General features: G+C 36.3%; 2 protein-coding genes across 2 annotated transcripts; one reads left to right on the top strand and one right to left on the bottom strand.

Annotated features, from left to right (window-relative positions):
- Nucleotides 1-451: 451 nt before the first annotated feature.
- On the bottom strand, nt 452-6,588 carry hacd2 (3-hydroxyacyl-CoA dehydratase 2). Its single transcript, XM_067444250.1, has 7 exons — nt 6,387-6,588; nt 4,753-4,870; nt 4,188-4,206; nt 3,628-3,716; nt 2,340-2,461; nt 2,088-2,266; nt 452-1,894 (listed from the first exon to the last, which is right to left on the bottom strand). Exons 1-7 carry the CDS (start codon nt 6,509-6,511, stop codon nt 1,812-1,814), a joined length of 735 nt encoding a protein of 244 aa, XP_067300351.1. The 5' UTR covers nt 6,512-6,588; the 3' UTR covers nt 452-1,811.
- Nucleotides 6,589-7,017: 429 nt separating this feature from the next.
- stam2 (signal transducing adaptor molecule (SH3 domain and ITAM motif) 2) lies at nt 7,018-26,190 on the top strand. Its single transcript, XM_067444251.1, has 14 exons — nt 7,018-7,181; nt 9,273-9,357; nt 9,747-9,822; nt 10,928-11,023; nt 11,143-11,289; nt 17,442-17,511; nt 17,677-17,869; nt 18,010-18,104; nt 18,185-18,267; nt 18,391-18,478; nt 21,562-21,616; nt 21,705-21,861; nt 21,981-22,123; nt 24,596-26,190. The coding sequence occupies exons 1-14, from the start codon at nt 7,142-7,144 to the stop codon at nt 24,789-24,791; spliced, it is 1,524 nt and encodes a 507-aa protein (XP_067300352.1). The 5' UTR covers nt 7,018-7,141; the 3' UTR covers nt 24,792-26,190.
- Nucleotides 26,191-26,866: the final 676 nt, after the last annotated feature.

Genomic DNA, 26,866 nt, shown 5'->3' on the forward strand with positions numbered 1-26,866 from the left:
GTTCCAATGAAATTTACAACGTGAAGGGAAAAAAAAAACCGCTGGATATTTATTCATTCTTATTATAAAAGTGAATTGTTGTAATTATTCCAATGTAAATGTTACCTTACTGCAATAAGTTTAATGTATTTTCTAGTTTTTTTATAACCCCAAGGAGCAAGTATAACACAATGCTAGAGTTAGAAATAGATCTCTACTGCCATCATGTGAAGGACGGATGATGGTAACCAAAGAGTGAACAACTATAATTGTCTTTACTAAAACAATGTATTATTCAGTCTATTAGGGGAAACATAATTCGTGTTTAATTGTAAATATGCTCACATAAAGTTAAATATAGAAAAAGGCATTCCTTTTAATTACACTACCAGTTAAATACTAAAATAATGGGGGGGGGGGCATTTAATTTTAGAGGAACATATCCTTTATATACATATTGACACAAACTAGCTTTGCTTCCCATGTTATGGTTTATTGTAAATATATATATATATCATTGTATTACTATTCATACAAAGTTTGCTGGTCCCATGCAAATCTTTAATATCAAAAGCTTAACAATGTTGCCGTTTTTGAGTTAAGGGTCATGCTTCTATTAACCAAGGTACAGCCACACCACTTTTACATGCAGTGTTATTCAAAGTTGCACTCCAGCTTTTCACAAGCATCCATTCATCCCATGCTGATCATTTCATACATTGGTTTGATAAGGAGAACAGGCTTACCACTTTGTTTGGAACAGTGTGGACCACATTTTAATATGAGAAATATTTGTTTGCATTGGGGGGCTAAACTTGGCTGTTCACAATCAGGCAGACGGGCAATGAAGCGTTAAGTTAGTCTTGACGCACAGATTTCTATCCACATTATTAGATTTGACTCATTGGAGAAGCATGACTTGAGGCACTCAAATCCAATTGGCCCCCGTTATCCGAGGCCTGTGCTCGCTTCTGCTCGGCATGCGCTTCCGTAGCCCTCTCCCCTCCCAGCCAAACCCTTCCACATCACCAGCCATAAAAAAGCTTGTGAAGTGTCAGCTGCAATCTCCTTCTATGACAGAAATGCACATCTAGTACATTAGTAGTGTTGACTGCGAGAGCCGAACCCGAAACTCAGTTTTCTTTGGGCGATACACCTCTTTTCGAAGCAAACGGCCACAAACCAACAACATAGATCCAATACTGGATAAAACAACTGATTAACATTGATCCTTTAGGAAACACAACACAAAACAAATAACAAAAATGCAAAGATCATAATCATAACAGTAATCAAGATGGGAACGTAAGCAGTGAGAATGTCAAGTACAGTTAGAGTTATGAATCATACTCAAATATAAAGAAAAGTAATGCATTGAGTGCGAACAAGAAGATATTTAAGCCAACTAGATTCAGTTGTCTAAAATACAATGTACATAACACACAACACAGGATAATTATGGGACATTTCTTCTGGTTAAAAGCACCAGATGCAGCTAACAGTATTTTTGCCCTTTTTTAATTATGTTTGCTACAATATTTGGTCAGTAATTCTACATTTAGAATCCAAAATAAAATAAAATGTACACACAGTAACTGATGCATTAGTATGGTAACGCCATTCCCCTCCCTCTAAACTGAAGAAAAGCCATTTGTGTAGTTACAGGATCCCTAAAATCACTATCTGAACAGTTCTTCAATAGTATTAACAATCATTCTGCATATCTGGCCTTGTCTTCTTTTTTAAAAATCTGTAAAGCGTGGCTTTTAAAGGTTATCCGCTTGTTTCCGTTTTGCGATCAGTCTGCTGTGGGCGGCGCACTGCGGGCCGAGTTATTCCACTTTGCTGTACTCCTCCATGTGACCCAAAACTTTCTTCCTCTGGCGCATCATGTGGAAGTAGAGCTGAGGGAACACTGAGGAACACAGACAAAGACCGTCATTAATAGGAACAGAGATGTTAATTCACTAGACAAGAATGAGCTTCAAGAAATTTTGCTGCACAAGATCAACTGGGGAATCTGATTATTTACGGATGGGAGATATGTAAACAAAAGCATTTTGTGAAAGTATTATGTACAATCTCTTAGTCTAAGAGTTCAAACGTACGGGGGATGTAGGAGATCATGATGAGGATGAGGAAGGCGTGGTAGTCGAAGGAGAAGTTGTACTTGTTAGGCAAGGTGATGGAGTAGAGCCCTGTTTTTTGTACGTATGGCAGCGCGGCATAGATCGTCAAAAGTTCCCCCGCCACTCCCATAGGGTACAGCACAATAAAAAACGTGTACCTGTGAAGACCACAATATGTAAAACACACTTTTATACAAATAAAAAGTCAGTGGACTGACTCAGATGCTTCACCTTGCCCATTTGATGAGGTAAGGCAGATGGTTGAGCAGGCTGAAGGTGTAGAAAGAGTAACGGATGATCTCTGTGACAGTCCAGGCCACCACAAAAAGGAGCACACTGTCTTCGCTTTGGACCTAAAACAAGAGCAAGCTTTAAGTCACAAGGAGAAGAGACAGATCTTTTCAGAAAACCGCAAAATTTAGTCAAGAACCATGCAGTTATGTCTGCTACCATTTAATCGCAATTCACTTAGACTACTCGACACACAAAGATGGACTACTGAGAACATCAGAAACGTAGCACTTCAAAACGCATTCAGGCCTGTCAAAGGCTCCAACATACAGGCTTGAAAGGAGGTTATTTTAGCAACAGAAGCATACACAGGCACACATGGACATTTTGCATATTAGTATTATTCTTTAGTTTTGTTTCAAGCAGGTTTCTCGCAGGAATAACTTACAGACCTATACACTTCAGCTCACACGTCTTTCTCTGGGATAGACAATCCGAACCTAATTCTTAGTTACAGAGAATTTTAAAGTTGAAAACAATAAAAAAACAGTTTTCTTCACACTAACATTCTACTAAGTTTGGCTCTCGATGAGCAATGAAATATTAAAACAGCTGTTGAAATCCATTTGGTCCACTAGATGGTAGTATACTAGAGCCAATGATTACTTGATGCTAAATTTTCATAACCAGGTTTAACCATGGGAATCCTATGCCACGGTACTGCTACTTGGGCGCAGAGATATCACGCAACACATTGCGATCGCTCAACAGCCGGAGGACGTGAGGATGAGAGCCGTGATATTTCTGCGCCGCAGTGCTTTACCGGTTTTTGATCACTTTTACTCTGGACATGCTAGCTGGCAACATAGGATTCCATTCATTATGCTAAGCTAAGCTAGCGGCGACCCTGCCAAACTAAAACAATGCATGCATTGAGACAAAAATGCATTTGCCCGCATATCTAAATGTAGGAAAGTTGAATAAGCCCTATTTCTAAAAACGGTTCTGTTCCTTTAACTAAAACTTTTCATTAATTAAATTAAATCAGAAAAAATATAAATAATTCAATTTATTTCTTTTTTTAAAAATTGCAACCTAGGCAACTAGCTAAAAAAAATAAGTTTAATTAATAATAAATAAATAAAACACAACATTACCACACAGTAAAAATACTTTTTAAAAAAATACCAAAATATAAACATTTTTTAATTTAAATCACAGATAAATACTATAATAGTACATAAATAATTCTTAAATAACACTAACTTAAAATTAAACATTAACTTACTTCTCTAACACTGTGTGTCACTGCCCAGGTAAGGAACACCCGTGACATCACCTGAAACCCAGTCAGAACCACCGAGGAGGGAACAATTCCTTCACAAAATTCAGAATGTTAAGTAAAGAGATGAATCATTTGTGGGTCTAATCAAATTAATCATGCAGAGATGAGTTAAAATAAAGAAAGAATTAAAATCATTTCAATACATTATATTACACATTGAGAGAGACATAATAGGTTGTAAATGAATCATTACAATAAGGACAGTTATGATATGGCAGAGAGTACTGCAGGACTGGCTGTTTGCACTGGGAAAGGTCACATTAAGCTTTAAGTCCCAGATAATGAGGTGTGGACTGTGAACCCTACGCTCCACGGGTGCAGTGAGAATCTTTACCACACTATCACTGTCAGACAGGCAGAGAAAGCAGCAGCCTTGCTGGCTATGGCACTGCTGGGTTAAAAGAAGCTTTCCTGATATAGACAATCTGATCTATATACTGCGCTGAGTGCATATTTATAGGAGAAATTAGTAAGAGACTGTTATTAGCAGCTGCTGCACTTACCCACGGCACAATGCAATATCTGTGAAGAGAGCACAGAACAAATATTATAAGGTGCACTCCGCGTGGAAATATTTTTAGCATAAAGAATAATTAAAAACTCTACAGGGTGAGAGAGTATTTTTACTCTTGAATTTTTTTTTTTTATGTTTTTGAAAGACATCGTTTGCTGACCAAGGCTACACTTACTTAAGGCGGGGGGAATGCATGCAATACTACTCTATAGGTACTCAAGATTAACATGAGATAGGCAGAAAATGTGTGCTATGTACCCTTTAAAAAGGTAAAAATGTGAGAGATTATTACTACCATTTAGGTGATTTCTATTTTAATATATTTTTATGTAATTTATTCCTTTAATGGCAAAACTGACTTTTCAGAAACTATCACTACAGTCTACAGTCACATTTTATTTAATGTCTCCTTCCTGAAAAGTACTATTACTTTTATACAAAGCAACTAAATCATATATTTATAGATTTTGATACACATTACATTTGCAAAAATATAAGATTGTGCTAAATTCATAATTATGATAGTAAATGATTATAGCTCCCATACAACTTACCTCAAGGAGTGCACCAGTCTGAAAGAATTTTAGAGGCTTCTCTATTGAGTAATAAAGACCGTGGTAACTTCCTCTGGCAAGGTAAGCTCGAACAAGACCAACTGCAATTACCAGCCATCTAGATAGGAAAAGATTCATAGAGTAACTCTGCTGTCCCACTTACCCTTGCTTTGAGAAAGGAGGGCATTTCCACAATGCACACAAACGCTGGACTGCATGCAAATCTCTTACAACACAGCACTTAACAGCCAGTAGTGGCATGTAACAGTTTCATTCAAATACATCCAGCACATTTATAGCATATTCACAAGCATCGTTGTAGAGCTGATAATACACTCCAATTTCTCCAAAGATTTTCCCCCTTCCTTTCTTAAATTTGGGCCTTATTATACCATATGTCACAATCATAAATATGCAGCTCTTGATATAAAATGATGAGGGCACAAAACCATAATACTGGCAAAAGCACATAACATTGTTCCATGAATATCCACACAAAAAATCCTACCGACAAGCTAAAAGCTAAAAAATTAAACAGCATAACGCACAGGACTGGATTGTAAATGGTTTTCAGATTGACAATAATAAATGCACAGTTTACACAGTACATTACTGAACAAAGTTTATATAATATAGTTATTGTCTGTTTGATATATCATGAAATATCTCTAACTGATAAGAAATGAATGAATTGCATCAAACTATTCCTGATTGAATTCTGGACTGAACAGATATGACAAAAATGTAGCAAACCCTGTTTGGTTACTGCTGATGCAACCGCATTGGGAAATTCGATTCAAACGATTCGATTTAATCGAATCACTAAAAAGAACTACACGGTTCACACGGAAAGTGTCATATGTGGTGATGTGTATATTTTTGTGTGCGAGTGCAAATTGCAACCACTAAAAACAATGTCAAAACAAACCTTTAACAAATCGTTTGTTCTGATAAATTAAAACCCGGTTCTTCGATTTATTTGAGGCATTATTCGAGTGTTTAAGTACTAACGTTACTCACATTCGACGTTTAACATTTGCAGTAAAACAGATTGATCGATAGTGTACCAAATTTATATTATGTGCAGATTATAGTATCTGTATAAAAGGTTTCAAATAGTGTTGTTTATGGTTCCAACACGTCATTCCATTTTAAAATCGAGTGATTTAGAAACGAATTTGTTCTTCTAGCAAATCGATTCGTTCACCGAAACGGGCATCATTGTGCAACAGTTTCTAGGTTACAAGGGTGGACTTCAGTTCAACAACTGATGACTACTGAACTGTATTGCAACATTAATTAACAAGTAAATTCCCCCGTACTTCTGTACATGACCAGACCAACGACTCTAAAATGAGAACAGTTTATTCATGTAACCAGTCCTGAAGAATCCATGGCGTATTAAACAGGCGTTAATAGGCTTAACGTAGCCAAACATGGAATCATTTTTTAACATAATTATTTCAATTTCAGTGTAAACGGTCTTAAATCATGTCACATAAACTCAAAGGGGAGGTAACTACGATTCTGCCAAGCACTTACGAGCACAGCACGCCGTCTGAAATCTAACCATTCATTCTTACTGTCACACGCTTGAACAGAGAGCACGGAAGCGCATTTGATTTCCATCATACCCTGCTGTCATAACCACGTTGTAAATGACCAGATAAGCGATGGCCAGCGTCCCGGGTCCCTTTTTCCTCTTGTTACTGGAGTCACTGTGCGTTGTTTTGCTGGTCCCCATGGCAGGTGCCGACATGACCGAACTATCATTAGAAAAACTGGATCATCCAAATGGTCCCGGTGAATAAAGGCGTATGGCCTTGCTGGTATAGAAGGTGCTTATAAATGGAGCGCCCCCTGGTGAGGACTGAGTGTAAATTATGTTTTGTGTGTTACATAGTAACAGTTTAGATTCGCCTTCTTGACGGACATGGACAACAACAACAACATTGTATAATTATAATTATAAATATAATACTAATGATAATATTAGTGTAATAGTTTGTAGTACAGAGCGCTCACATATATTCCAGTCGCTAGATGGCAGTGCGGGCTCGAGTTCAGAACGCACTTGCCTTTAAAATGACTCAATTATAATGCCTGTCAGAAAAATAGATTTATAAAAACAAAAACAAAAAGAAATAATTTAATTTGTTAATTTTGTGGTATTAACACGAATTCTGAATATAGTTTAAAATCTAGATGATTTGACAGTTATGACACGTATGCAATTTCTGACAGGCATTGCGTTGGCTTACTAAGTTTACGGAAGAGCAACTGGTGGAAGTGGTGAATCCAATTTAATGGATGAGAGAAGGAGAAATCGTCGATCTACGTAGATAATACGCTCGAGTTTCTTCTTTAATAGATAGGAAAAGATCACAAAATGCCTTTATTTGGCCAAAATCCGTTCGATCAAGATGTGGGTGAGTTTGGCTGTTGTTTTTGTCGAAGTGTTGTAATCTTGACAAGTCAACAGGGCCGATACAGCGCACTGTTTACTGTCATATCCTCAAGATCTTTGTTTTTCTGTTTTGTTTATTTCTTATATTAGATCTCTGATCATTTCTATATTATATATCAGTGTATAATTATTAAATATCTAAAACGTAAATAATATACTTGTCTGCATTCCTTGTGGATCATTTAAGTTATTTAGTTTAAATACTATCTGTGAAAAGGATATTTGATCATTCTTATATTTCCTGTATTATAATCATATAATACAATATAATAATTGTAATTAATTAAACATAATGTGATATAAAAATGGACATATAACAGAAAATAGTCCATTATCTTGCTTATATAATGTATTATTATATAATACAATCAAAATGCTCTGCTCTTTAAAATTTCTAGATTTAACAACTTTATTTTTTTTTTGACTGGAACTATAATGGAAGTTAATTTGTCAAAAGCGTGGGAACCCAGAAGCGTACATGGTTTTATTTTTACAGCATTGTCCTTTAAGAGCTTAGAGCTCTATGGAGGAGTTTAACGCAGTGGAGTATTGGTCATTTTATTTTAAGGTATACTGTGCTAGATTTCACAATGTAATTCTTCCTTTAAGAGTTGTTTTGTTCTTGAAGGAGGGGACAAATAATCTATACTAGTGGATTATGACAGAAATGGTTGTGCCTGTTGTGACAAGCTGGATATGTAAAATAACAGGCAAAACAGGCTGCTTTGTCTGTTTAACGGTATAATACTCCTACTTTAGTGGTGTGCGGTGGTGGTGTTTTAAAATGAAGAGGCAAAGTCCTCTTAAATAATTTTATATATATATATATATATATATATATATATATATATATATATATATATATATATATATATATATATATATATATATATATATAAACATACATACATACTTCCCTTTTACACTTAATATTCCTGGTTAAATAAACATTACATAAAAAATCTATTTTTTTATTTTTACACTGACAATGTAATGTTCTGTTTATTAAAACCATATAAATTTAATCAAGTTTGTGTTTTTATGCATTTTTACATTTATTCAAAAATAATTACTAAAGGGAGTAACAATTTAAACACTATATATATATATATATATATATATATATATATATATATATATATATATATATATATATATATATATTATTTGTGAACTAATGTTCAGCTTTTCTTTTTAATAGTCTGCTTATTTTCAGTAGTCATCAAGCTCATACACACTGGTCACAGACATGAAAATGTACCTAATTTCCCCAAGCTGATTGCTCACTGAAAACCCCCAGATCCATCATGTTTTTAGGCCATTTCATGTTTGATTCTGACTTATTTATTAGTTAGTCTTCCCATTATTGGCATCATTGTCTTTATTCAGGCTGGTTTGAGAACATGCACGAAATTCCGAGGCAACGTCATGAGGAGCAAAAATCAATCAATCAACTGATCATATCAATCATAGAATGATGGGGGTATTGCTTCCTCTCACATGACTTTCCCCCATATATTCACGATTACCCCCCACCAAATTCGCTGCACACTTTAGGGGGTCTGTTAAAAGTCAATGGTCTCAGGGGAGGCAAGCTTTTTACTGTAAACTTTACCTGTGGGTGTCCTTTTTGGATAGTTTTACTTTATAAAAACAAGTGACTTTTATACTTTTTAATGTCTTATTTTGTAATATATGTGTTGTTTTATTTTTGTAATACCATTTTTTTTTTTTTTTGAGGATACATTGCCTCCCTTACCTCCTCGAAGGAAACGCTGCTGTCCAATTTACTAGCTACTTAACAAACTCTTGTCCTTACTTGCATGTAAAACTAATAATATAACACTGTATAATTGTTGTATTTATTATTTTTTACAATTTGTATTTAGTGTTTGTGTATGTTCTTTGTTTATTACCTTTATGTAAATGAAAGGACGTTTAGACATGTACCGGTAGAGACTTTGACTCAGTGTCAGATTTTCATCATTGATATGACTCAATAATGACACCTTTTTTTTGAGAGTCTCATTTGGATACTCATTTGCCTTTCTAGAGAAAGCAACTAGTGAAACTAACACAGCGGAGGACTGGGGCCTCATTATGGATATCTGTGACCGGGTTGGGACAACTCCGAATGGGTGAGCTGAAATATCAGCATACAAACAAGATTTGAATAACTATCCCCTGGTTTCACAGATAAGGCTTAAGCCTAGTCTAAGACTAAAAATCTGGTTTGAGCTGTATTAACTGAAAGCAACTTGCACTGACAAAAAATTTTCAGTGACATTGACATTTAAACATATTTTACAAGCTACTTAAAGGCTGTAATTAAACTAAGGCCAAATCCTGGCTTAATCTAAACCCTGTCTATGAAACCGGACCCATATGTTTTTATTTTATGTTTATTTTAGTAACAGTTAGTAAAATGAATGTTGCTTGAATGCATTATTATTGTTCTTATATAGATTTCTCCCTAATATAGATATTATCATGCCCCTCTTTGTCGTTTTCACTCTTTTTTTTATAGTGCAAAGGACTGTCTCAGGTCAGTTATGAAGCGAGTGAACCACAAGGTCCCTCATGTCGCTATGCAAGCATTAACGGTGAGCTCTTCATCTTTAGTTCCTTTTGGAGTAAAACAGGGGTACAGTGCAGGATACAGTCATATAGGTTGTCACATGTTCTTGGTAAAGTTAATCTGTGTGAATGACTCACGTATAGTCAATGCACACTAAGCGAGGATAGAAGAAACGGAAGCTGTAAAAGCTTTAAAACTCCAGAATGTTTTAGCGTCTGGAAGTGACAGGCATCTCTGTGGGCTTTTACTCTGACTCACCAACATCTCAGCCTCAGATTTCTCACTCTATTTTTAGACCTTCTCTAATTCTTTTTCATTTGGATATATCTTTACAAAAGTTTATTACATTGGTATTACAAAGGAATGGAATGGGTTGATATACTTTTCTTTTCTTTTGTTGTTGTTTTGTTTTTGTCATAATAATTATTATTTTGTTATTATAGTAATTTTATTATAATTTAAAGTATAAAAAGTTACACAAGTGTGCAGTAGTAATACTTATTATTATTATTATTATTATTATTATTATTATTATTATTATTATTATTATTATTGTTATTTGTAATCTTTATTATGGTGTCACATTTCATTTACATATATTTAAAGTATTGACAGTTATAGGAATGTTACAAGTGTGCAATAATAACTATTATAATTATTATTAATAATAATAATAATAATAATAATAATAATAATACTCTTGATTGTGGGATTTCATTTACATATATTTATATTTAAAGTTTGAACTGTTGCAATAATAATATGTATAATAATTTGCAATGAATCTTTATGGTGACAAAATTTGTTTAAACACTTAAATTATAGAAATGTGTGCAATAATTACAATTAATATTAAATAATCTTCATTATGATGACACATTTAATTTACAAATATTTATAATATAAACAGTTAGAAATGTTGCAAGTTTGAAATAATAATAATAATTATTATTTATCGTTTTTTTATGTCAGATTTATACATATTTAAAGTATTAACAGTTATAGAAATGTTAAATGTGTGCAATCACTGTTTGTATTGAACATTTCAGTTAATCAATCAAACCTGTTAACATATCTGTATTTTAAGCAAATAATAGCTGTTTAAATATTGCTGTAATTTCCCTGTTTAGTTGCTAGGTGCCTGCGTTTCAAACAGTGGAAAAATCTTTCACCTAGAAATCTGCTCGCGGGACTTTGCCAGTGAAGTTCGTAGTGTGTTGAACAGGGTAAGGAACTTGAGCTTGCTGTATAAATATTAGTGTAATTTTGTACATTAAGGCAAATCCTGGTTTCAGATTACAATAAATATTGATAATTGTTACCATCCTCATCCTCTTCTCCTCAGGTGCACCCAAAGGTTGGTGAGAAACTAAAGGCCCTGATGGTGGAGTGGGCCGAAGAATTCCAGAAAGACCCACAACTGAGTCTCATCAGTGCCACCATCAAGTCCCTCAAAGAAGAAGGAGTGACCTTTCCCACTGCAAACACCCAGGTAGGTTACACTTTGACACACTTTAGACATTCTGCTAACTATAAGGAACTGTGCAGTTACATATCAACTAACTCTCAGAATTAGACTATTAGTAGACTGTTATGTTAGGGTTAGTAGAATAAACTGACATTTAGTTGGAAAGTTACTTACAGTCAGTAGAATGTCTGTTCGGACAGCAAAATAAAGCATTAGCAGATATTAATGGGATAGTTTGGCCAAAAATGTAAATTCTGTCATTAATTACACACGTCTTTCCAAACCCATAAGACCTTCGTTTATCTTCGAAACACAAATTAAGATATTTGTGATAATTTCGAGAGCTCTCTGACCCCTCCATAAACAGCAATTTAATTACCACTTTTCAAGTTCCAAAAAGGTAGGAAAGACATTGTTAAAACAGTCCATGTTACTTCAGTGGTTCAACCTTAATGTTATGAAGCTACGAAAAATACATTTTGTGCGCAAAAAACAACAAAAATATTGACTATGTTCAATGATTTCTTTGGGTTTGGAATGACATGAGGGTGAGTAATTAATGACAGAATTTTTATTTTTGTGTGAACTAACCCTTTAAGCAGATAGTCGACTAATAGAATAACTGGTAGTTGACATTTAGTTGCAAAGTTACTTATTGTTAGTAGAATGTCTAATGTAGGCCTTCAAAATAAAGTGTTACCCCCAAGTATTCCATCAATCAACTAATACCATGATCCTGTTGGTCCTCTCTGTGATCTCAGCTGTTCACAAACACAGATGCTGATGAACAGACAGCAGCCGCTGGTATTTGGCCTAGATAAATGACCCTGTAACTTGGCTGACTTAAAATTCATAGCGGCTTTTTACATCCCAGATCAGCATAGTTCATTAGTTATTCAGTTTGTTTTTCTGTACTCATAAGGTCACAGAAATCTGTGAAACGTGTATCTGTGTCTCCTTGTTGTCATGCTATTGCATATATGCAATGTAGGCCATTACAATGTTGTTTTGAAATTTCTGTGGCTGATATTATCAGATATTTTTATCTTCAAATGTAATATTTTTGTGTGTATATTTGCACTCTAAAAATGGCTGGGTTAAAAACAACCCAATTGGCAACCCAGCGCTAGGCAAATATTGGACAGAACACATGCTGGGTTAAATTAACCCAGTGGCATTTTAACCCAGCAGGCTGGGCTGTTGAGAAAACCCAAAATGTAGTCAATTTTTTACCATTAATGGATTTGCTATTCTGGGTTATTCTTGCTGGGCTGTTCTTAAAAAAATATCCTGTGCATTAGCCTACTGTAAAACTAGACAATCCTGAAAGAACAAATGAAGAATGCATGTTTAGACTGTTAAAACAATCATTTTTATTGCTTGACAAATGGTCCAATACACAAATGTGTTAAAATTGGCAACAATGACAACTACAAACCTAATATATTCTGTCAATTTATTCACGTTTAAATCAAGCTTTTATTTTGACGGGTTGCCATGACTTTTGAGTCTCTGTGTTCATGATATGACACGCGCCCCCGTCATTCACACAGAGACGCAAAACATGGAAGAGTAATATTTAAATAGTATTTACACAGACACTCGTATATATGAATGAATGAATGAGGCATTTATATAGCGCTTTCCAATGTACTACTGTACACCCAAAGCGCTTCACACATGTCAGGGGTCTCTCCTCAACCACCACCAGTGTGCAGCATCCACTTGGATGATGCGACGGCAGCCACAGTACAACGGCGCCAGAGCGCTCACCACACACCAGCGATAGGTGGAGAGGAGAGAGGGTGATAGAGCCAATTCAGTGGATGGGGATTATTAGAAGGCCGTGATTGGTAAGGGCCAATCAAGGGAATTTGGCCAGGACACCGGGGTTACACCCCTACTCTTTTTATGAGAAGTGCCATGGGATTTTTAATGACCACAGAGAGTCAGGACCTCGGTTTAACGTCTCATCCGAAGGACGGATATATTCGGCTACAGTCTGGAGCCCTGCGTGACGCGACTGAACGCAGCTGCGGGACCGAATATAGTCTACATGTGAGTCGATGCTATACAGATACTATCGTCACATTTTTAACATTTCAGTATGTACTTGGTACCGAAGTACCGGTACTTGTGACATCCCTACATAAAACCATGTTTAATTTTCGTAAGGGGATTATGTTCTGCGTAATCACAAACTATATTAATCTATCGTCTCAAATGCCGACCTAAACTAACACGAGTCAGTACATTGCATCGGATTCTTAGGTAAAACTTTTTTTGTCTTAACGTCATGTAAGCTTAAGAATTGTTTCCGCGAAGAAGGAAAAAAAACTATAATTATGCTAATTAAAATGATTATTAATGAAAATATATGAACTTATCTTATAACATCTGCAACCAGTGGCCTTGCCTTTTGCATTGTCCTTTCAAAATGACAGTTTGGGAGCGAATTTAAATGAATCAAGGCGGGAAGCACGGTAAACTACCAAGCGCTGGGTAGAATCAACCAAGCATTGCGACCCAGCAGGTTTAACCCAACGACTGGAAATTTGAAACTACCCAATGGTGTTTAAAAAGTGTTTAAATAAACCAACAAAAATTACCCAACAGTCTAACCCAGCATTTTGGGTTAAAAAATAACCCAGCGTTATTTAGAGTGTGTTGTTGTTGATTTTAATTATGAAATGATATTATAATTGTATAAGTACTGATACACTACTATTCAAAAGTTTGGGATCAGTAATTAAGATCTCTCTTGTTTTTGTTTTTTTTTTTGAAAGAACTAATACTTTTATTCAGTAAGAACACGTTAAAGGGTTAGTTCACCAAAAAAGGAAAATGCTGTCATTAATTACTCACCCTCATGTTTTGTGACACCCGTAAGACCTCCGTTCATCTTCAGAACACAAATGAAGATATTTTTGTTGAAACCTGATGGCTCAGAAAGGCCTCCATTGGCAACAATGTCATTTACTCTCTCAAGACCCATAAAGGGCACTAAAGACGTCATTACAATGCCACTACACTAATCTCACTACAGTGGTTCTACAATAATTGTATGACGCGACAAGAATAGTGTTTGTGTGGAAAAATACATAAAACGACTTATATAGTGATGGGCCGATTTCAAACTCCGCTTTGTAAAGCTTCGAACCGTTAAGAATCAGTGTATCGAATCAGCGGTTCGGATTGCCAAAATCATGTGATTTCAGCAGTTTGGCAGTTTGACACAGGAACAGAATCATGAATTGATACACTGATTCATTAAGCTCTGAAGCTTCATGAAGCATTCTTTTGAAATTGGCCATCATTATATAAGTCCTTATATTGGGATTTTTTGCACACAAAAACTATTCTCGTCGCTTCATAAAATTATTGTAGAGCCACTGTAGTGAGATGGACTTCGTAACGATTTCTTTAGTGCCCTTTATGGGTCTTGAGAGAGGAAATGTCATTGCGGCCAATGGAGGCCTTTCTGAGCCCTTGGATTTTAACAAATATATCTTCATTTGTTTCCGAAGATGAACGGAGGTCTTACAGGTTAGGAACGGCATGAGGGTGAATAATTAATGACAGAATTGTCATTTTTAGATGAACCTTTAAATTAATCAAAAGTGACAGTAAAAACATTAATAATGTTACAAAGGATTTCTATTCCAAGTAAATTCTGTTCTTTCGAAATTGTTTTCAACAAACAATCCTGAAAAAATGTTTTATTACAGTAATGACTGCTGAAAATTCTGGAAAATATTGATATTTTAAATTGTATATTTTAAATATTTCACTATTATATTTCACTACTATATGTATTTGACAACCTAACTACTTACAGTATATTGGCAAAACCTAAAATAGTACAGTTGATAAAAAAAACATTTTTAAGTATGTTCTGTATAGTATGAATTTAATTCATATGTACCGTGTTCAGTTGCGTCACTTCACTGCCATTCATAAATCCTCTCCCATGTCCTCATGAGATAGTTAAGTGTCCACCATATATATACACTTCAGAATCTCACCCAGAAGTATACTTCTTTTTTGTCACATACTATTTGTTACCTTATATATAGTAAGAAAGTATGCAATTTCACAAACAGCCATGTGACTACACGTTTCTCACATGACATATTTGTTAACAGTTTAGCTATTTGTATAAATCAGCCAAGTGCGTCTGGAATGCTAAAGCGTGTGTACACAGGAGACGAGAACCAAGCGGCTTGAATGGAATGTCCTGCCTCATATTTGCTGTTCTGACCTCACGACACAACTCCATTTATTGTGTTGGACTACATGATAAGTGCATGCGAACTTGTCTGTATCTGTTAATAAGTGCTGAGTCCGACTATGTAAAATAGGTCATAAGAATTTACTGTGTCACTCAAAGGTCATCATATACAGGTTATCTCAAAAACCTACTTATGTAAATAGGATGTGACGAGCATAGACTGTAAAAAAATATGGACGTAGTATCCATGACGTCACCCATAGGATTCCAATAAGCCGTTCTGAAGCTTAAAGTAGGGTCGAGCTGGGCGTTGCCATCTTGTGAGCAAGTCATCGCGTGTCACTCCTGGATAACAGAAAATGGGCAAAAAGGCGGGATGTGGGCGAAGCTTAGGTGACGCAATGACTATAGACGGTGGATAAGTGGCTATCCACCTGTAACCACGCCCTTAATTATGCAGAACTTTAAGGCTTCATATAACGTAAATGAATGAGTTATAAAAAAATTCACCCCCCTCACAGTTGTCTTGAAGGTCAAAATTAGCCATATAGGCAAAAACCACAATTTGTACCAGGCTGTAAATGTGTTTTTTTCTGCTGTAAAGTTGGGCATTTTAACATGGGGCTCAATGAGATTCTGTTCCCTTCTGGAGACGGTCTCTAGTAGCCAGTTGAGGAATTGCAGTTTACATTACTTCCCTATTGGCTTCAAGAGAGATCGCCATAGACAGTAAAAGAAATGGACAGAGCGATCCCATTGACTTCTACGGCGTTAAGTGATGTCAGTATAGGAGCACTCACTTCCTGATGGCTGAGCGAACTGCGCAGGCTCAGACTGAGCTTGACGACGTAGATGTGACGTGAGCCTCCTGTCTGACAGCTGTAGGTCTTCTAGTAGTTGTGGAAAGTGAAAGCTGAATCACGTTGTTTAAATATTTTCTCCCGTTGCTTTTGGCTCACTATGGGCTTCTCCCCATTCTTCCCCTTTGACTTTATCAGACTTTATGTCTCCACGTCCCCCCGACTGTCTCATAGACAGTAAAAGATTGTCTGCGAGCGTCTCCTCAGGTCTATACGGTAATTTCTCAACTGTGCGACAGAGTCGCGTTGGTTAAGACGCAATCGTTAGCCTATTTTTACAAAAACAGCTTCTGCGGGGCGATAGTGTAAGATACAAGGTAACGGAGCCTTTTATGCATTGTCGTGCTTCTTTAGAAATAAACAATGGACAAATGGAGTCTTTAAACGTCTCAGATGTAAAGTTATTCACTGTCAAAGTGACTCAAAAATGAATGGGAGTCAATGGGATGCTAACAGCAGGTGATGGCTTGGTTAGCAATGGCAGCCCCTAGGGATGGAACGCTTTCCGAGCGCTAGATTACCCCCTTGGAGATCGCGGGAGGTTGCCGCTTGGTGACGAGTCATTGGTTAAACTTATCTGATCAGTATCTGGGTTTTTGCTACTGTTTTTTCTTTGGTGTTTACTGTAGTACATCTACAGATGACGTTATAGTTCTGTGTTCATATACCATCCAGCTGTCGTGCAATAAATACAATATAATTACATTTATATTATTTTTATACACTATTATTCAAAGGTTTGGGTTCAGTCATTTTTATTGAAGTGATGCATTAAATTTATCAAATGTGACAATACATACATTTATAATGGCATGAAATATTTCAAATAAATGTTTTTTTTTTAAACAATCTGTAAATCTTTTGTACAGCCCTTTGGTCAGTGTAAGCTGAATTTAAATGTGTTCTATAAATAAAATTGACTTACTAATATAGGCATGCAAAAGAAGCCATTAACATGTGCTTTATAAGTACTAATAAACAGCCAATATCCTAGTAATATGCATGCTAATAAGCAATTAGTTCATAGTAAGAATTGGACTCTAAACTAAAGTGTTACCATGTTATCATGTGATCTGTAATTGCAGAGCTCCAGCACAAAACCTGTCAGCACTCCTGCCACCAGCAGAATCGCTGATGATGATGATCTGGCCAAAGGTGAGGAAGGTTGCTCATATAGTTTTTTAATATCAGGGTTTATTTAGCCTGTTCTGACAAATGATTTTCGGCCCTGCCAAAGCATCATAAGTTATTTGTAACTGTGGAGTCAAACCATAGTCTCCTTAACCCAGATAATGAGTGTTTATATTTTGCTCCGGGCAGCCATTGAGCTGTCTTTACAGGAGCAGAAACAGCAGGTAGAGACACGACCCCTCACCATGATAGCTGATCCACCCTACAACACAAATGGAGGGAAAGAGTCACGTAAAGTGCGCGCACTCTATGATTTCGAAGCGGCTGAGGACAATGAACTCACTTTTAAGGCTGGAGAGCTTGTGCTCATTCTAGATGACAGGTAAACTGATTGTTCAAGGGCATTCATTTAACTTCATTTTATTTAAATGTTTAATTTAATTGTTTATGCCATCTTTAAATTTCCCATAACCCATATTGGTTGTCCATTATTGAATTATAATGTTGCTAATTATCCAACAGTGATCCAAACTGGTGGAAAGGAGAGAATCATCGAGGAGTAGGCCTCTTCCCTTCAAATTTCGTCACCACCAACCTGAATTCTGAACCAGACCCTGGTAATACACTTTATAATCTGAATGATTTGTTTTTCTAATCAATTTGCACACACAGATCTCCTGAACTCTCTTTCCTGTAGTGATGTATGTAGAGAAGACAGTAGTCCTAGAAGAGCCCATCGTTGAAGTCAAAGCTGAACCTGAGCCTGTGTATATAGATGAGGTTAGTGCTGAATGATCTTTGGGTGACTCGGCCACACCTCACCACTAATCTAGAAAAGTGTCCAGAAGTAATTGATATGAAAAAATGTCTTTTGGTGTCTTTTTTGACTGTTGTTTTCTACAGGAGAAGATGGACAAAACTCTCTACCTGCTCCAAAACACAGACCCTGCAGATGCCTCTCCTGACAGCTCCGAGCTGATCACATTAGAAGGTACCAGGATGTCTTTAATGTCTTCTCGGCAGAAAAAAAAAATGCATTTAGGTCTAGGGGTGGGTGGTCCAAACAAAATATGACCATATATATGTAATGAATCCTTTTTACAGACTGTGACAACTGGTTTCCACAGTTAAAACCAGCATGTAACTGAAGTTGCCATAGTCTTTTCTTTCCTATTGTCATGTATATATCTGAGTGACACAGCTTCTTGAACAAGACAAAAATGTAGGACAGGAATTTATTTTGCCAATCGGGAATTGATTGGATTATTGTGGTTTGCTATTGCTGTGATCTCATGTAAGTGATAGGTTGTCCTGATGAGATCTCACTGCAAGAGGGAGGGACAGTTATTTTGGTTAAAGATTATGCAAAGATATGCATGGATAAATAATTTAATAAAATACTGCAATAGTCCTTAAAAAATAAGAATTGTCAATATAAATTGTAAATGTCATTGTGACTTTAACAGCGTAAATTTATTTCTTCCATTTTTTTAAAATGTAAATTTCTAACACTACTTTGTATTATTTTAACATTAAATTACAGAAAAGGTGGGAGGTGAGGTGACTGTAAATGTGCCATCTTTCTGTCTGACCAACGTAATCAATCTCTGGATATTTTTTTCCTCTTATGTAAAGTCATAGAAACACTATAGTGGAATTTTTATTTTGCTATTAATTGGGTTATATTGAAAATAATATTTTTTTCATATTTTCCATTCACCACTATAGTTTACCCAACCTGATAACCCCAGAAAAGTAAAAAGGGTCATTTTATATCACATCATTTTATATCACATTACATTACTTAATTCTGATTGGTCAGAATCTTAAAAACTGTAGATTGACTGTTATCCATCACTTTACATCTCTCGGATCACAATGACACATTATTACGTCCCCTTGTGTCTAGGGGCGGTAGCGGAGTAGCATATCAAAAATGTACCAACGAGAACAAAAAGCAAAAACGTAAGAGAGATGGCTCTACCAGCACTTACCACACAAATGAAATATTCAAGGGTTTATTTACAAGGTCCTTTTACAGGTGAATAATGATCAAAATGTTGATGATAATAATAGTAACAATAATTTCAAAAGAAACAAGTACAAAGACTCTTTAGAGGGGGTAAGGCCAAAATAACAAAGAATAACTAAACTACCTGGGAGTAAGAAAGTATAAATAACCTATCAAAAGAAAATGAAATAAACAACAAAACACTTTTTTTTCTGAGATTCATACTAACCAAACATAGGAGAAAAAGGTTTAACAAAGAAAATGGCACCCACCTCCTAACTGCTTCTGCAATCAATAACAGTAAGGCTTCAACACATCACCTTTTGGCTGCCACCACAGCAGGAGCAACATGTTTTCTAACAAAACAATATAGCTCATTGTACACACTCAACTATACAGCACAGTGTCTGTGACTTCACACTCTCTGGAAATAGTCTCTCTCTGAACAGCCAGTTTCATCTGCTTAAATACAGACTCTCTCTAGTCTACAGTCACAGATGTAGAACAGCTGGCATCAATCACACTCCTTGTGTCCCTTAAAACTTACCAAAGATCCAGTGATCCATGGTTATTTACATGCAGCCAGGAATCATGTTTCCTGACATTTATATGAGCCTGATTTCGATGCCTGTGCAATGGCATTTTGAATAAATTAATACATTTGAAATAATTTGAAAATTTGAATAAATCAAATTTGCATGTGAATGCTTTAAATAAATACAATATACTTCAGTCTAAATCCGGGTATCCACTTATATCAGTGTTATGTCATCATATCGACCTGTCCAGCCCTAAAACTTGTATAGTTTTTGTCAGTGTTTATTTAAAAACATCCAATAAATGCAAAATCTAAGATGTAGATATTTAATTGATGAGTTGTCATTACAATATTTAACCATATAAATAATGATTTTACCACAAATGTCAACATATTGACTTGATAACTCCAAATCAACGTTTCACTGATTGAGTCCAGTTTCTAAATGAGTAGAATTGATTATGGCCCTTTTAAGAGCTGCGCCCCCTGGCCTCTCTGCGTATACGGGTTTATTATTCTGTCTTTCTGTTGCTCTTTTTAATGTTATTTTGTTTAAGTAACGATAGAACGTTTGTGAAGGACAGTTACAGAATTTCATGTGGTATAAAGTGCGAGCTGTGAAATGTCAGTCGGCTCTGAGTTGAATTCTATGAATTGCTATGATCCATTTGCTTGTGTTTTCTGTAGCTTTCATCAGTCTTTAAAAATATACCTCAGATTTACAGTCGATCTCAAAGCTCTTTTCCCATTTTAGATGTGTTTTGAGTGTTTTTCCCGGCATTCACGCTGAAAACCAGTGCTGCTGCTCAGTCTTTCTGCCACTCAGTGGGCGTAACTGCAGTCACTCCGGCTGAAAACGGGCAGAAAAAACGTTGCTGAGTTTGAAATCACCCCATACCCTCATTCACTATTCCCTATTACTGCACTAATATAGTCCACTTGAAGGAGTGAATGAAAACGAGCGATTGAATTCTGACACAGAGTGCGCCGGAAGGGCTGCCATATCTGCATAGTATCTGCTTGCTTTTTAATAACCAATTGAAACGGCAGACTGGCAGCTCCAGTAGTAATGAAAAGATTTATCAGATTTAACTCTGTCTTGGCAACTAGCATGAACAAACCTTAATTAAACAATTGAACAATCAATTAAAAAGGAATTTATACTTATGATATTACACTATAGCCACATTGGACCAGTGGTTTGTAAAATGAATGGATGGATGGTTCAGCTGTGGGCACTATCTTTAGGTTAGACAGGGAAATTAATTTTATGCGTGACTATGCGTAATTTTATGCGTGACAGCATACATTGGTTGTCTGCTGTGGTTTCAAACACTACTACAAATGGCTGTCCCTTCAAATAGTGTCCTGTTTCAAAAAGTTTTCCGATTTCGACATAAATCCTACATAAAGTGTTTTGTCACTATTGTCATATGTGACATTGTACACAGGTTTTGACAGTTCCACTGGGTAAATGATAAATTCCAGGCCAGGGTGCTAATCTTTTGTTCTCTTCAACTTCTAGATGCTTGTGAAAAGATGAACCCAATGATTGATGAGAAACTAGAAGAGATTGACAGGTTTGTTGAAATCAAATCTTACCCCAAAAAAGCTGACTGTTTTCCCAGTCTTGGCATATGAAAAAGAACATCTCTCTCATTCCCGCAGGAAGCACTCTGAGTTGTCCGAACTGAACGTGAAGGTGCTGGAGGCTCTGGAACTGTATAACCAGCTAATGAATGAGGCTCCACTTTACAATGCATACTCCAAAATGCAGAATATCCAAGGCACTTACCCAGGAGCCCCTACTCCTCTCACTATGCAGGTTGGCCTAGTCATCTAAATGGAAAATTAGTGGCAATTCCGGCAATGATATTTTTTTTTTTTTTTCCTTTCTTCGAATGCGTTATTCTGACTTCTTTATTTATTTCTTGTCTCTCTCAGGGTTATCAGCCATCTGGAGCCTACATGTCCTCTGGTGTTCCACAGGGCTATGGTCTTACGGACCAAGCTGGACCTCTCTGCTCTCTTCCTCCTTCAGTCAATTCAGCTGCCACCAGCCAACAGGCACAACCTCCTTACATCAGGTAATATAAATGTGTCCTGCTAGCCTCCTTCTAACAACAACTCCTTCTAATCTCAAACAACATTTGTCTTCTCTACATGTATATGGGTATTTCTGGAAAAACAATATCCATTCCAATATCCATAAAATCCTGTCCACACCAACAGTATATACACTATATTGCCAAAAGTATTGGGACACCCTCCAAATCAATGAATTCAGGTGTTCCAATCACGTTCATGGCCACAGGTGTATAAAATCAATGACCTAGGCATTCAGACTGCTTTTACAAACATTTGTGAAATAATTGGTTGCTTCGTTGTTGGTACAGTGATAGGTTGCCACCTGTGCAATAAATCCATTCGTGAATTTTACTCACTACTAAATATTCCATAGTCAACTGTTAGTGGTATTATAATAAAGTGGAAGCAATTGGGAACAACAGCAACTCAGCCATGAAGTGGTAGGTCATGTAAAATCACAAAGTGGGGTCAGCGCATGCTGAAGTGCAGAAGTCACCAACTTTCTGCAGAGTCAATAACTACAGACCTCCAAACTTCATGTGACCTTCAGATTAGCTCAAGAACAGTTTGTAGAGAGCTTCATGCAATGGGTTTCCATGGTCGAGCAGCTGCATCCAAGCCTTACATCACCAAGTGCAATGCAAAGCGTCAGTAAAACAAACTGACACTGGACTCTAGAGCAGAGGAGATGGGTTCGCTGGAGTGACCAATCACGCTTCTCTGTCTGAAAATCTAATGGGAGAATGGTACATGCCTGACTACATTGTCCCAAGTGTAATGTTTGGTGGAGGGGTGATTATGGTGTGGGGTTTTCAGCGGTTCAGCTTGGCCCCTTAGTTCCAGTGAAAGGAACTCTTAATGCTTCAGCATACCAAATGTCCCATTTTGGAACATTTAATGCTCACAACATTGTGGAAACAATTTGGGGATGGCCGCTTCCTGTTCTAACATGACTGCACACCAGTGCACAAAATAAGGTCCATAAAGGAATGGATGAGCGAGTTTGGTGTGGAGGAACTTGATTGGCCTGCACCGAGTCCTGACCTCAACCTGATAGAACGCCTTTGGCATGAATTAGAGCGGAGACTGCAAGCCAAGCTTTCTCGTCCATCATCAGTGCCTGACCTCACAAATGCACTTCTAGAAGAATTGTCACAAATTCCCATAAACGCACTCCTAAACCTCGGGGAAAGCATTCCCAGAAGAGTTGAAGCTGTTATAGCTGCAAAGGGTGGACCAACTCCATATTAAACCCTACGGATTAAGAATAGGATGTCATTAAAGTTCATGTTCATGTAAAGGCAGGTGTCGCAAAACTTCTGACAATACAGTGTATAATATATAAGGTACAATATTGAAACAAAACAGCCATTTGCCTTCATTAAGAAAGTGCCAAAGAGAAGACCAAGTGCAGCAGTAAGTATAAATCTATATAAATGATTTATTAATTACATATTTAACTAAATATTACACTCACTGGGCCTCATTCATTAAACTTTTGTAAATGTTTGAGTACAATCATAGTATTTCGTGATTTTTACCTTCTTGAAAATCTACTCCAGATTCACAAATGCTTCGTAAACATCCAATTTGATAGGTAAATGTGTGTATGTTAATGAATTCCAATAATTAGTAAATAGGGGGCATATGCACGATTAGCATTATCTCCACCCATGAGTTACAGCTACATAAATTATGTGTACAGTAATGCTGTGGAATCTTCTGGACTCCCTTCTCAGGTTTGGCTCCAGTATATTGCATGAATGCTAGACTAATTGGCCATGTGCCTAATAATAAATATTCAATTAACATGTGTCCGCCAAAGCATTTTTAGCCAGGCGCTCTTCGTTAAATGGCCAGCTGGTACCATTTGAGAGCGCTTTGGAGGCGCAGCATTTTTCCAGCTGAGACACAGAATATGCCTGTTAGTAATTTGTAATCTCATTTTGAGGAATATTACTGAATAAAAAGATGCATTATCCAGCAATAATTACTTCTCTGTTGTTGTTAAGTCATTTTACAAGTAGGATGGTTAGTCGTGTAGTATTTGTCCCGCCCCTCCTCCACTGTGATTGGACGGCTGGGTAAAACATGACAGTGTCGAGTTTTACCCAAAGTTGAAGTTTTCAACTCGGCTACAACAAAACATTTAATAAAAATAAAAGGACAGTGCAAATGTACTTGTGAAATAGGCTATTATTAAAATGCAGCATTTAAATGTGATAATGAGCAGGTGTAAATTTCTGTTGTACCAAGTAACATTTTGAATTTATGAATCCAAAAATTTACATCACAGCGGCTTTACGAGTGATTTACATAATTCGTTCTGCTCGTGTTTCATGAGTGAGGTCCATTAAATGTGGGGGAAGCACAATCATTTGAATATACTCCAGGGTTTCTACTGATACAAAGCCATATGCTAATCGCAGAAGTAACCCTTTAAATAACTACAAATTGTTTATTTCTTGCAGCGGTCCCATGAATGCACCATATGTGAACCAAGCTCCCGGAGCCCCTTACCCGCCACAGATGGGCGTGGCTATGGACATGTCTGCCTATCAGAACGCTAATTCTGGTCTGCCTCCAACCTCCTATCCGATGTCGGCTCCAGCCCAACCCACACCCCATCAGCAGCAAGCGGCCTTCTACCAGCAACCCCTTTTGTAAGACAGCACAGCAAAAATATCAAATGCAAATTCCAAATGGTGAAATGAGGTTGAGAGTATTTTCCTCTCGTCTCTATTGATGTCAAGTGATATACAAAGATTCGCTGACATTTGTCTTCGCAGGACAGAGATGTAATCCACTCAAAAGGAAGCAAACACTTGTTTTTCTCTCCCACTTATTAACCCATTAGTGCAGGTGTTAGAATTGATGGAATGGGTCACACTAACCATAAACAGAATGTTCATCATCTTGTAATAATCACCAGCATATTTGTCTTTATTTCTGATTGTGAATTTAAGGTTAAATGGTAAAATGCACATACATTACATTATACTTCGTTTAAAGAGACAATTCTTTAAGACCTACGATTAGTGTTGCCATTTTCCATTTATTTCTGGGTTAAGCGACCCTAAACAAATGTGGGGGTTTTATCGATGGCACCATGCGCTATAGAGAGGACTGTTGTATGAAGAAGATTATACATGGATCACCAAATCTGGAATGATTTTATGTGCCAATACTCAGAGCACTTGTGTAAACTCCTACAATCAAAATGGCGTTTTTTGGTTTAACTCACTGTTAGTGATTCCAGAGTTATGAGCCATGTATGGGCTAGCAACAGACTAGAGATTTTCATGTAATATTCATAAATTCCTTTGCAACCTGTGCTTTAGAACTGACAGTGGTCACAAATGCAATCCCTTTATGGTCAATCCATATGTTTCACTGTATAATGATATTTATAATATGCAAGAACCGCTTGTGTTTGCATTGTGGCCGTTTGCTGTTGTTTGACTTAATTTAAGCGTGTAAAAGTGCACACAGTATAATTTTCATCTGGTCTATGATTTCCTTTGCTGGAAAGATTGATTATTTGTTGTTTTGTGCTTCTTACATATGTGAAGAAATGTGCTTTGCTGATGTACCCACTCATTTCTTCTTAACTGAAGTGGGAAAATGTATAATTCCCTAACCATATAGACAGCTTTCATTCTTGTTAAAATGGGATTAATATAGTAAAAAAAAATAGATGAAAATTGTCTTTATTTTTTTCATAATCTGCTCGGGAAAAAAATGTTGTATATTAGATGTTAAATAAATGGCTTTGTCTGTATTGCACCTTAACTTTATAAACATTTATTTACCACCAGATGCCTTGTTCTTTCACGAGACCGAATAAACATAGAAACCAATTCAAAAGACTTTATTTCAGAAGCTGCTGTATATTTGTAAACCTGTATGTTATAAGAGATTTAGAGGGAAATCTGTATTGTACTCATGGACTCAATGTTTTGTAACATCAAGATTTCTTTGTATCCTGCCTGCTCATTTTTCAAATTCCTTTTGTAACGCAGTGAACTGTTAATGTCTTCAGAAAATAAAAACTACCTGTTTCAAAGGTTGCTTTATAAATGTATACATTTCTATCATAAGTTGTGCATCAAATCCAATTATGTTTTGTCAAAATATTCTTGCTAATTTATGCATACAGATGATATCCTACTAATCATCAACCTCATGTGAATCCTTCCTTATAAGATCTGTTGGAAAGGCAGCTACTGCTATGATACAGATCCGCTGCAATTTAGCATTTCGTGGATGCAGCACACAAGAGTTAAAAATATGCCCTTCTATATAATTATCTTGGTTTTCCTCTGATATGCTGATAGATCTATACATAGGAGGGCACTTTACAGAGTGTGTTGCAACAGCCCAATGATGATTAAAATGGGTAATGCAGTACATTAGCGTTCATTTTATATTGTAGTCATTTATGTATTTAGAAACAAAACAGCATGTATGGTCTACTTAAGCGATTAGCATATTGCTTTGTATCAGTAGAAACCCTGGAGTATATTCAAATGATTGTGCTTTCCCCCCTCATATCAAGAGATGAGACAAGAGATTTATGCATTTTATTTCTGGAAAAATTCCTCTTATGATGCAAATTGACGATATTGGTTTGACGATAACCAAAATATGTGTAGATAACATTAATCTAATTACATACAATATTTTTATATATAGTAATTTAAGAATGTCCTATTTTAAGATTTTAAATGTGAAAAGTAAAA

This window comes from Pseudorasbora parva, chromosome 5 (assembly GCF_024679245.1).
Source record: "Pseudorasbora parva isolate DD20220531a chromosome 5, ASM2467924v1, whole genome shotgun sequence".
Lineage (NCBI taxonomy): Eukaryota > Metazoa > Chordata > Actinopteri > Cypriniformes > Gobionidae > Pseudorasbora > Pseudorasbora parva.